We start from the raw sequence: 12747 nt of genomic DNA on the forward strand, positions 1-12747 counted from the left end.
CACAGAGAAGAGCACAACAAACACAAAAATCTTAAAAGTGATATGTAAAATAAACTTGAAATCGATAAATAGCACAATGACCCACTTAAGAAGCCGGCCGGCTCCACCTGTATCTGTTTACAAACAAGGTGTTTATCTTTATAACCATTTATCACTGTTTTTATAGTATAAAACACACCGACACTGGCTGGGAGATGTTACTAAGACTTAATAATAACTACATTCACTTTCCTTTACGAAATTTCACTTAAAAACTCAAATTTAAAAGAGGAATTCAAACGATCCTCATTAAGTCCCATGAGAACTGAAATGAAAACGGATCTTAAAGCCATGTTGCCGATGTTATTAGGAAAGACCTCTCTTTCCTTGTCTAAGTATATGACCTTAGACAGTACATGACAGCTACAAAAAAGAAGAGAAACGTCAAAATCTGATCCTAACCTTCACTTTTCGGGGGGTGTCAGTCAGTTCGGTGGGCCGAATTTGCATTTTCCTCGCCGATTCGTAAATAAAGAAAAACAACATGGCCCAAACGGAGAAACCGATGAAAATATCGAAATTTCTACGTCTAAAGGCTTACGAATTCCTAAATTCGGCCCCGCAGTCACCGGAAATCCTGCTACAGATCGTGAACCACTTCGAGTCTGGATCGGATACACCTTCTTGTTTACTCGCCTTGGAAATGATTTTTACCAGTTTATTGAGAGATAGAAAGATGTATTTTGAAATTATTCCGTTAAAAATCATTGAGAGGACCCCTGAGAATGAACAGAAGAAATGGCTACAGGATGCTTATGAAGACTGTTTTATGAAAATCGTCAATTTGATGGACAATGAGAACCAGAAAGTTGCTATCCAGAGTAAGTAGGACCCTTTGATTATTTACATTTTAATGACTAAAATTCAAACGTATCAATGCTGAATTTGTTATTTCATTAGCCCTTTTTTATATTTCTTTTATTGGTGTCCAAAGTTTTTAATAAAAACATGCTGGGGATCTGCAATATTCCCAGTAAACCATATTGGTACATTTTATTTCTTTACATTTTTTATTGGTGAAATATAAAGCTATAATACTTGGTAGAAATAATTAAATTTAATATAGAACATATCTGTGAAAAAGGAGATCAAAAACCCATTAATACACATTCATAATACACACTGTAAAGTTAGTTTGCCAAATATAGGACAGAAATTCTAGTATCTGTACTAAAAATCTTCTTCTTCCTCAATTACAATGGACTCGTGTCGTATTTCGATGGCCGCCCAATCTTGGTGTTTATTATGGACCTACAGTTTAATGTGGGTTCCGAACCACGACTGTTTTGTTTTTGTAAGACAAACACAAACAACCATGCCCATGCCAGGATTCGAACCTCAGACCACATGATCGCATTGTGAACATGTCAACAGTACTAAAAATCATGGAGGATAAGTACTCATTGCTGTAAATTTCTCTTTCAAATAAACCTTTTTGGAACTTAGTAACCTCACTGTAGAAGAAATATGTGTACCTGTGAAAATTGGAAATTGTGCATATTGTATTGGTTCTGTTAATAATACCTATTACAGATAGCCTACATACTGACTATCTTTAACAGCTGTGAATTATTTGAGAATGTCATTGTAATAGATGATAAGAATGCCGATAACCTTCCAAACATTGTGTGGTGCAATTTTGACAATATACTAAGACTCTTTCCTACAAATGTTAGATCCATGAAAGACACTTTTATTATGTGACACATTTGCCTCCTTTACTTTAACCCAATTTAGTGCTATAGTTAACCATAAAATCAAATTCTAAATCTTTGCTTTTTTAACTTTGATCTTAGCTCCATAGTAAAAGTGTTGGTTTGGTAAATATTGGTAGTTTCCACAATCATTTTGTAGCAATTCCTCTAATTATCAAAAACCAAATAAATGCCTATATTATGATTTTAAACATGCAAATTTTGACATAATCAGTAGTTACTTTTTAAGTTTTAACTGGTTGTCTATTATTGAGGACAATATGGTAACCACAATTGAAAAGCTTCATCTTTTTGTTACTATTAAAGTATTTAAAGCATCTCATAAATTCTTACAAGATATTAAATAGCAAATATAGATACACCAAATAGAGGTAGACTATAACTGAGATAATAATGTCATTGATGAGATTGTACACTCTAAATTTAATTTGCCACAGATTGCTGTGGTTTATATTTGTTTGCAATAATTTTTTTTACAATATATAGTCCAAACAATCATCCTAATCTTATATGAATCATGAATTAGGTATGCATGACAGTCTGAATATAATAAACATAAGTGCCCTTGAAGAACATGAAGACTCTCAGTGAAGACATTAAAACTATTAAGACATCCTTTGTAAGCTCGTTTGATAAACTGAAAACTGATTTGGCTGCTGTAAAATCTTCAATCACTCAGCAGCATCCTCCGCTGTCTGAAGCTTCTCTGTACATGCCACCTAGTATGGATACTGTTTTAACTGAAGTCAACGATAGAGCACTGAGGGCTAACAATATTATAGTATACAATGTACCTGAATCCAATTGTAATAGAATTCAAGACAGAATCCAAGATGATCAGCAAAAGGTATCTGAACTTCTGTTATCTATAAACAAAGCATCGGCTGTAGAAAAAATGGGCAAGGTGATTAGATTGGGAAAGCAAAGAGATAATTATGTTCGGCCACTTAAGGTAGTGTTTTCCGAGAGCAGGATAGTTAAGGATATACTGTTGGCTGGATGAAAGGTGCCTGGGAATCATACATATAAAATTAAAGGTGATTTAACCATGATGCAAAGAGAGTGCATCAGACGGGTGGTCACTGAACTCAATAGAAGGAAAAATAGTGGTGAAACAAATCTTTCAATTAAATATAAAAATGATGCACCATATATCGCCACGACTACTGATACTTATAAATCTGAGAATACAAGAAAAAACACTGTTTAGCCCCATTACAAGTATTTTGTTTTAATGTTGGTGGTTTGAGGACTAAAATTGAAGAACTCCATAAACTAGTTTTATGTTCTCATACAGTGTGTTGGTGTTTGTGGAGAGTTGGCTCTCTGATAGATTCTCTGATGCTGAGTTGGCTGTAAAATCATTTAACCTGTTCCACTGTGATAGATCTCATGTCACTAGCAGTAAGAACTGAGGTGGGGGAGTATTAATATATATAAGGATTAAGTTGGCATATGATTCTGTGGAACAATTGTTTATATCATGTAAAGTGGGTAACGATAATCTTATTATTGGAGGGGTTTATATTCCCCCTAATTCTGAAATCAGTTTGTATGAAAGCCATTGCTACTCGATAGATATTCTCCGGCAGGAATATTCTGATTACGATTTTTATGTCTTCGGTGATTTTAATATGCCAGATGCTCCCTGGGGGGTGACAATCTTGGCGCTGTGGTTGAGTGCAGTCCTAACTCTCCAGGTTTAACTCTAGGTCAGTTTTATGCTTATTTGAATTTTTTTCAAAAAATAACAATACCTAATGATAGATTGGTTTATTTGGATCTGATCTTCACTAATAAAAGTAATCTTGTGGTAACAGAAGCAATCGACTACCTTTTTCATAAATCTCAAAACCACAAAGCGTACAACTTTCAATTAGATTTGTGTGGTAAATTCAAGCCAAATGTATAGAGTATGTAGAATTTTATTATGATTTTAAGCTTGCAGATTATGATGGCATTAATAATTACTTGTCTGGAATTGACTGGACTAATACTGAACACGACTGATATTAACATAGCTGTCTCTCAATTCTATCACATTTTAAACATGGCCCTTTTTGTTCCTCTCAAAAGATATAAGACATCTGATTTTCCCAAGTGGTTCTCGGGTGAACTTAAATATCTAGTTACACAGAAGAAGATTGCCCACAAGAATTACATCAGTACTCGTGATCAATCTGATTATGTCACTTTTTCTAATCTCAGGAAGAGGTGCAAAACTTTAACGAATATTTGCTACCGTGATTATATTTCAAATTTAGACCGATTACTGTGTACTGACCCTAAAAGCTTTTGGTATCACCTCAACAGTAGGAAGGCAGTAAATAAAATTCCAAATTCAATGTATTATGGTGATAATTGCGAACAGATAGCGGAGGGTTTTGCCCAATTTTTTTCAACTGTCTACAATACTAATATAAATAAAAATAACAATTATTATATGGGTCAACAGGTGGGAGAAAATATGACCCAATTCCTATACTTCAACTGTCTGTGGGTTTGATTTTTGATAAAATTTTAAAATTAAAGGCCAAAGTTAGTTCAGGTCCTGATGGGAACTATTTTTTACAAAAATGTGTCTGTACTGTTTCTCGCCCTCTATTCATCCTTTTTCAGAAATCCCTTGGCTCAGCACTCTTTCCGTCATGATGGAAGCATAGTTTTGTGGTACCAATATTTAAATCAGATGATAATGACCAAATAGGCAACTATAGGGGCGTTTGCATCCAGTCGGCCATTCCAAAACTGTTAGACGACAGTCTTATCTACGACCAAATTTACTTCTATTGCAAGGAGCTGTTGCTCAGTCAGGAGCATGGGTTTAGTTCGGGCAGATCTACGATCACTAACTTGTTGATCTATCAGCAGGATCTGTTGGATGCTTTGGAGAGGGGATGTCAGATGGATGTGATTTACACAGACTTCTCCAAGGCTTTTGATAGAGTCGATCACAGAATCTTGCAGGAGAAACTTAGAGTGTTTGGTTTCTCCAATCATATAGTTGCCTGGTTCACAAGCTTCTTGTCAGGCCGGACTCAGCAGGTTAGATTGGGTAGTGCTAGATCCAGCAATATCAATGTATGTTCTGGTGTACCTGAGGGTGGACACTGCTCACCATCACTCTTTAACATTTTCATTAATGATATAGCTACATGTTTTGAAAATAGTGCCTTTTTATTGTTTGCAGATCACCTTAAATTTTTTTAGAGTAATCCAGACTATTAAAGACCAAATTTTGTTACAGAATGACCTGAATAGGCTAAACGATTGGTGTGTCAACAATATCTTATTCTTAAACATAAAAAAATGTAATTATATTAGTTTTCACAAAAGAAGTAAAAAAGTTGTAACATCATACAATATAGAGGGAGGCCCTGTTCAGTATTCTGATACAATCAAGGATCTTGGCATTTATTTTGACGATATAAATTTTAATATACACATAAATAATATAGTGGTTAGGTCCTGCAGGGTTCTGGGTTTTGTTCTGCCTAACTGTAGAGAGCTATCAGTCGAGACCTGTAAGAGAGTGTACATGTCTTTGGTGGTTTCTTTATTGGAGTATGGCTCAATGATATGGTCCCCCTATTACATAAACAGCTGTCTGGACCTTGAAAGGATTCAGAATAAGTTTTAAAGATTTTGTCTATTTAAATGAAATTTGGAAATACCGAACGATCATGTTTATGATGATGCACGGGAAGTGCTGGCTATGACAACATTGAGAGAAAGACGTATTCGTGGTGATTTAACCTTTGTATTTAAGCTTCTTAATGGTTTGATTGTATGCCCCGACCTTCTCGGTAGAATTGGCTTCAATGTCCCCTCAAGACTGTTGAGACGAAACCGACTGTTTGCTTTGCCTTTTCACAGTACCAACTATGCCACTCACTCCCCTATCAAAAGAACCTTAAATATTATCAACCATGAGGATATTGAAGTTGTGGGCATTGGCTTGTCTAGTTTTAGGAATCAAATTAGAGAGATTGTGAAAACTCTTCTGTTGATTTTATGTTGGTTTGCCTGTAAAAGCATATTTGTATTTTAGCTATTTTAAGTTATGGTTAGGTGTAACTATTGAACTTTGTAATATTGTTTTTTTTGTAATGGGGTTGAACCCGTTCATTAAATAAATAAAAAAAAAGTACAAAAGGGGCTAATGAAAAAAGGGCCTCATCGAATCCTTAACAGAGTTTTAAAGTTCTGCTCCCACATTCTAAGTATATTTTTATATCTCATATTTAACAAGTCCCTATAATTTGGCCATTTTCCTCTGTCTGATAATTCATATGTATATATATCCGTACTATAAAAATGGAGAGAGAATCAATGTCAGAAACTATAGGCCTATAAGTATTCAATTCAGTATTCAGTCAGCAATTCAAAAGGTTTTTGAGAGTCCGAATGATATATTAAAACTGCAAAGAAATATTGTCATTATTTTTTCATGGTGCCAAGCCGATGATGTTTTCTTTGAATGGAGAACAATGGCAATTTTAGTAGTCTAATAAGAAAGCTGCCAGTACAATATTCTATTAATAATGTCATTCGTGAAGGAATTTATCTGGGCACCTCATTGACTTTCCATTCTTTGATAAAATGATTAATAGGGCATATTGATACAACTAAATACATATTGAGAGAATTCATAAGATTCCAAATAAGTTTCTGAAGAAATATTATGATACTAGGATATGTCTTTTGCATAGAAGATTGTGAATAACTGTATTAAGAGCCCTGAGTGCCTGGCTACTTTTAAAAATCATGTACCAACTTGCCACACTCAGAGCCAATTCCTCTTGGATGTTCTGTAATATACATCTTATTTAGTTCATTTTCAATGATAACCTCGTCAATTGTTAATAAGGATTGTTCAGAGCTTGATTATTTTTAGTTTATTTTACTGAATAAATTTAAATAAGCAGCTAAGAACATTGTACTTTTCCAGATTTAAAATTACTATTATTATAACTTAGATCTAAGGTTAACCCTGTAAAATGTATTTTACATTAATAAATAAATAAACCATAAAATTATTGTAATTTTTAAATATTAATTTTTTTTTCAAATATTTTAGGCCTTAGTACTGCCATGAATCTTTTGGCAGCAGAAGGTAGATTCCCAACAGTATCAACAACAGAAAACACTGTTCCGTTATTAAAGCTCAAGAATATATTAATTAAACTATTATCGCCAAAACAGAACAAGACAAATCTCATTACAAAATATACAGAATATCTTTTGTTTGATGACATATTGTTCTTCACTTGGAAACTGTTGCCGCAGTTAACAGCAAAATCGAATGCCAGCGAAGTCTACATATTAAATTACCTTAGCCTTTTGGAGAAGTTACAAATTAACCCGAATATTGAGACTAAATATTTGTGCAGTGGAGAATCAGGTAATTAATTGTATTAAACATTGATAGTGATCAGACTGTTGTGGTCAATTGACCAAAACACAACATTAAGTGAATACTGCTATAGCTAATGATATGATTTCAGGTTTACCAATCAACTTTGATGTAGCACTGACGAAAAAATACTTAAACAGGGTGTGGCAGTGCATAATGCTTTGGCACCACACTCCACAAGTCCATCGGCAACTTTTAATAGTTTTATTAGAAAAGGTCTTGGTTAACTTGGATAAACCGTTACTTTTAACAGACTTTCTTATGGATTCTTTGGATGTGGGTGGCCCAGTGAGCTTGCTTGCATTGCAAGGCATTTTCACAATGATCCAAGTACACAACCTGGATTATCCGAATATATTTGCCAAGCTGTATTCCATGTTCGAGCCGGAAATCTTCCACACCAGATATAAGGCCAGGTTGTTTTATTTAGCCGATTTGTTTTTGAGTTCGACTCATTTATCGGAAATGTTAGTGGGGGCCTTCGCTAAAAGGTTGGCCAGATTGGCTTTGTTGGCCCCGTCTGAGGATATTATTGTTATTTGTCAGTTCATAGGAAATCTTATTTTAAGGTAAGTGACTATATTTAAATAACATTTTTGTTGGAAAAACTCATTCAGGACTTGCCACAAATAATTCAGGACTAATTTGCAATAAACACTTTATTAAACTTATTTATAAAACTTTTTTGCTTGTATTATGCTAATACAGGTGGTATGAGAACTAAAATAAAAGATTTTCAGCAGGCACTTAATTGCTGCTGCTATGATATTGTTATGATTGCAGAGACTTGGTTAACATCTGAATATTCAGATGCTGAAATTGGAGTATCAAACTATGATTTATATAGATGTGATCGTCAAATGGGTACGAGGTACGAATACTACCAAGGCTCGTAGAGGTGGTGTATTGATTGCGGCTAAAAAGAGTTTATGTACACATAGAATTGGTATCCCACTTGTTAATGTGGATATTTATCAGATCTATTTGACTTTTACAATAGACAATCAGAGCTTTGTTGTTGGTTGCATTTATATAGCATCTCCATCTCCACTTCAAGACTATTTAAGCCATTGTGAATCCGTTGAACATGTATATAGTAGATATTCAAGTAGTTTGTTTGTCTTGGCAGGTGATTAAAATTTACCACATGTTAGATGGAAGAATGATCTTGGTTTGGTGGTTGTCTGGAGAATGACAGAGAGTCTGTGCTTTCTCTGGCCAACTGCTTTAGCTTCTATAACTTTTTTCAGGTAAATGGGGTTTTAAATACCAACGGGGTTGCCTTGGATCTCGTATTTAGTAGCTCAGATTTAATTAGTGGCGAACGTGCAATAGACAAGATTTTTGAGAATAGCTTACACCATACAGCAATTAGTTTTGACCTTCGTTGTGCAGAAAATTCTGATGATATGATATATGAGGAATATTTTTATGATTTTGATAAGGGAGATTACAAAGCAATTAACGATTGTCTTGCTGGGATAGACTGGAATCAATTGTTTTTGGGAGAGACATGTATTGATGTCATAGTTTCAATTTTCTATAATGTGATCTACTCCTCAATGGAAAGGTTTATTCGTCTAAAGAGGTACAAAAGTTCTTCTTTTCCATCTTGGTTTTCTTCAGAGCTTCGCAGTTTGATCATAAGAAAGAAACAAATTCACAAAAAGTTTAAAATTTGTGGTCAGCAGCAGGAATATAATGAATTTGTATTTATATTATTATATAATTAACCATGATATTACAAATCACTTGCCTATACTAATAAATATTGAAATGAAAAAAAAAAACAGCTATAAAAACGAAGATGTTACAGAGAAAACCATACATCAATCCATTAAAAAAATTAATTTTGAAAAGTTATGTGACCTGGCACAAAGAGAGAAATGGGAGGAGTCTCTAAAATTTAATGACCCGGAAGCAGCAGTGGATAGTCTCGTAGATGAAGTTACAAATTTAGTCAATAACTCATCCTATGAGATCACAATAAACAATAAATTTAGGAAAATCAAACCATGGATTAATAATTTCAATAAGGACTAGAGATAAGCTAAAACTTTCACTAGGTAAATATCCGAATCACCAAAAAACAGAACTAAGATTGAGCAAAATAGTAAAAATATCAAAAAAATATATAATTTTGTTAATAATGCGTTGAATGAAAGCAAAGATAAAAAAAAGGAAGATATAAAATGCATTGAACTCGAAAATCGTACTAAGATAGCAGATCCTAAAAATTTGGCCGACAGCTTTAATACTTTTTTTTATTGATGCTGGCTCTAAAGTAGCAGATACAGTAGCAAAGCCCTCAGTCCACTTTAAACTAAAAAATGCATATCAAACGCCTATTTATTTACCACCTGTGACAAAAAATGATGTAATTAAACATATAAGCTCCCTAAAAAATAACTGCTCCCCAGGTAAGGATGGAATAACATTAAAAGTAATAAAGTCTCGGCATCCATCTATTGCGGTATTTTGTTTTTGTAACTAACTGTATATGCTGAATATCCCGTTTCACACAAATACGTTGTTGGGAACGGTAGAAGAACATTCAAAGCTTCTGTGGCAAGTTGTGGATATTCATCACGAACCCTGCACCAAAATTCATTTTGTGAAATTGTTTTGAACAATGATTCCATGCTTGTATCCGATGTCATTTCTAGAAATGATTCATAGATGTGATTTGACATATTTTCAGGCTTCTGCAATTTAGATGAAAAAGGGTTTTGAAACCATGAGTTCATTTTCAGTTGTATTCTGTTCTTTAGGAAAGTAAGATTCAAAAGTCCCTTGCAGATCATAGAGATATTGCACCAATTTAACAAATATTTCATTTTGAAATATTTCTATATCACTAAGACTGTGGTGACTAAGGAACTCACTTAGCAATAAAAACCTTTCGATTTCTCCCTTACTAAAACAAGTAATCCAAAAATCTAATTTTCTTTTAAAGGCAGTTATTTTGTTGTTAGCATTGAAAACTGTTGTCTGTTTTCCAAACATGTCTGCTAAAAATGCTAGTCTAAATAACCAGCTTTTATCGAACAAACGGTCTTTTAAATTAAAAGGAACATCTGTAAGAAAACCTTCTAATTCTGTTCTTAGTTCAAAAAGCCTTGCCAAAGTTTTACCCCGAGACAACCATCTCACTTCAGTGTGGAGAAATAGTGTTTTATGATCGCTACCATAATCTTCGCATAATATTGAGAACACTCGGGATTGTAGTGGACGTGACTTGACAAAATTAGTTATTTTTACTGACTCATCAAGAACCAATTTTAGATTTGGTGGCATTTTCTTAACCGCGAGTCGAGGATGCAGTGGCTGGAACTACAATTTGACGCTTTCATTTTTATTCGTGATATTGCTCCTGCTCTTCTACCTCTCATTGCCTTGGCTCCATCGGTACAAATATCAATGCAATCATTCCAATCGAGTTGGTTTTCTTCAAAAAATATGTTAATCGTGTTAAAAATTTCTTCTCCGGTTGTGTTAGTATCAAGTTGGAATCAACAAATCCGAGATTAATGTATGATTCGTCATACTTTCGTTTTTTCACCTTCAGTGTGTCATTAGATGTTTTACTAATTATTAGATGATTCAAAAATGAATTAGATGATTCAAAATTTTTCTAGGCATCCCGGTCTTAAGTGTTTATTACACAATGTAGACGTAACGACGTCTAGTAACGACCCTTACATAATGGAGGAGCGGGATCCCTTAAAATCAAATGCCATAAACAGCTCCTTATGGGAACTACAGAGTTTGCAGCACCATGTACAGCCGTCTGTAGCGAACGCCGCGAGGTTTATCAACAATTCGTTACCGCACGTCGAATGGGACATCGGGAAAATTTTGGAAAACAGCGGCAGCGACATTTTCGATAAGGAAATTAAAAAACTGACGAAGCTCATAGTGTTACAGTTCGAGCAGCCTAAGGACAACATGTCACTGTTGAGGGGGGAAAAAGTCAATATTTTATGGAATTTGTTTTAAGGTTATCGAGCATATCAGTTTAATGTTTTTCTTTTTTTCTCTTTTTTTAGGCAGTTGATGAACTTATTGTGATTCCTCGTTACTAGGATGTAATTCTTTTTTTCATGTTTGTATTTTACATATTTGAGTAGGACGTAACCTGTACCCTTATTGACGTTAAGGCAGTTTGAATAGTAATATAAGAAACTGTTTTTTTTTTTAAATGACTTGTTTTCTTTATTAGTTAAGTCAATAAAAGTAGACAAAGCCGCAATAGGTAATAAACAAACAAAACATTAAAAGGAATTTGAAAACAAGAATATTTTATTTACATATTTCAAATACATAATATGTCTGGAAAAATTATTTAATGTAGAATGGAATGTAAGTTATTTATCACCAAATTCCACCTTGTTCATTTTTCTCCCGGTCCCCTAATTCTAAAACAACATTTTCAACTTCCCAAACATCCTCTTCTTGAATCCGTAAGTTATTACCGAGTGCAATATTATGTGGTACAGCACATGCTCTTATGAAGTGTAGATCAGATCTTATGTTGCGCAATTTTAAATAATATAGTTGTCTAAATCGCTGCTTCAAAAGCTTCGTATGCAGCAAACCAGCGTAATCCTCGAAATCAGTGGGATAGAGAGAGATACACAATCACTTGCACAGCCTAAAGTAGGAATCGCCAGAACGCAGGTGTTTTATCTTTGTTTAATAGACTGGCTAAAAAGAGGTGACAAGTCTGTGAGTGTTTAAAATGTTTTGTAAAACTTGGACTTCACCCAGACGTTTATAATTTAATTTTAATGTACAGCTTCTCTGCCCAGAAAAGTAGCTTAGATCTGCTCGTCGCACACAGGCGAAAATCGGGGAAAAGCCGGCCATAAATAGTAGTAGTGCTGATATGAACCACAAACATATTTAATCATAAGAAAATGTTAAAACTAAGATAACACGTTCATTTTAAAAAATTTTTTTTAATCCCCCCCGCCCCCCTTGGGTTCATTTATTGCATTACATAGGCGCTGCGTAAGTACGCATTTCCTTAAAAAAATTTCAGAATGTTATTATTTCAACAATTTTTCAGTTAAAAGTTTAAAATTCATAATACGGAAAATTTTTGAAATAAAATTCAAAATGTTGAGACTTTTGATAATATACTGATATATAATAAAGTACCTGAGTTTAATAAAATTTCTTATTATAAATTACTAAATAAAGTTGTGATTTGTTTGTTTTTGTGCTATTTAATTTTATAAGTAACCTTTGCTTTGTGTGTAAAAATAAGCAATTAAAATACATGTTAAGAGTAATATATTTAAGTATGTAAAGTATATACAGAGCTTACTTAACAATAACTTTGTAATAATAGTAAAGCCTAACCTATCTTAATAATAATTAAAATCAATCAATATCTTCACTATCACTTTCATCAGCAGAAATTGTTGGTTCACCAAAACTTCTAAAGGGTACTGTTTAAGCTTTTTAGCAGATGATTTTTTCATATTGGAGATTAAAGGATCAGAAGATATTAAGAGATTACAAAATATATCTTTCATGTTTTGTTTTCTTGAAAACTTCCGTGCATGAAAT

General features: G+C 33.7%; 1 protein-coding gene across 1 annotated transcript; it reads left to right on the plus strand.

Annotated features, from left to right (window-relative positions):
- Nucleotides 1–437: 437 nt before the first annotated feature.
- Nucleotides 438–11372, plus strand: LOC126734048 (nucleolar complex protein 4 homolog B). The gene is made up of 4 exons (XM_050437568.1): nucleotides 438–860; nucleotides 6835–7158; nucleotides 7262–7739; nucleotides 10809–11372. The coding sequence occupies exons 1-4, from the start codon at nucleotides 524–526 to the stop codon at nucleotides 11167–11169; spliced, it is 1500 nt and encodes a 499-aa protein (XP_050293525.1). The 5' UTR covers nucleotides 438–523; the 3' UTR covers nucleotides 11170–11372.
- Nucleotides 11373–12747: the final 1375 nt, after the last annotated feature.

The sequence above is a fragment of the Anthonomus grandis genome, chromosome 1 (genome assembly GCF_022605725.1).
Source record: "Anthonomus grandis grandis chromosome 1, icAntGran1.3, whole genome shotgun sequence".
Lineage (NCBI taxonomy): Eukaryota > Metazoa > Arthropoda > Insecta > Coleoptera > Curculionidae > Anthonomus > Anthonomus grandis.

Bases quoted from the DNA above. Each gene is read 5' to 3' on its own strand.
- LOC126734048 (XM_050437568.1), top strand. From the start codon at position 524: ATGGCCCAAACGGAGAAACCGATGAAAATATCGAAATTTCTACGTCTA. The intron at 7,159-7,261 runs GTAATTAATTGT...ATATGATTTCAG, and splicing joins TTTGTGCAGTGGAGAATCAG to GTTTACCAATCAACTTTGAT. The intron at 7,740-10,808 runs GTAAGTGACTAT...AAATTTTTCTAG, and splicing joins ATAGGAAATCTTATTTTAAG to GCATCCCGGTCTTAAGTGTT.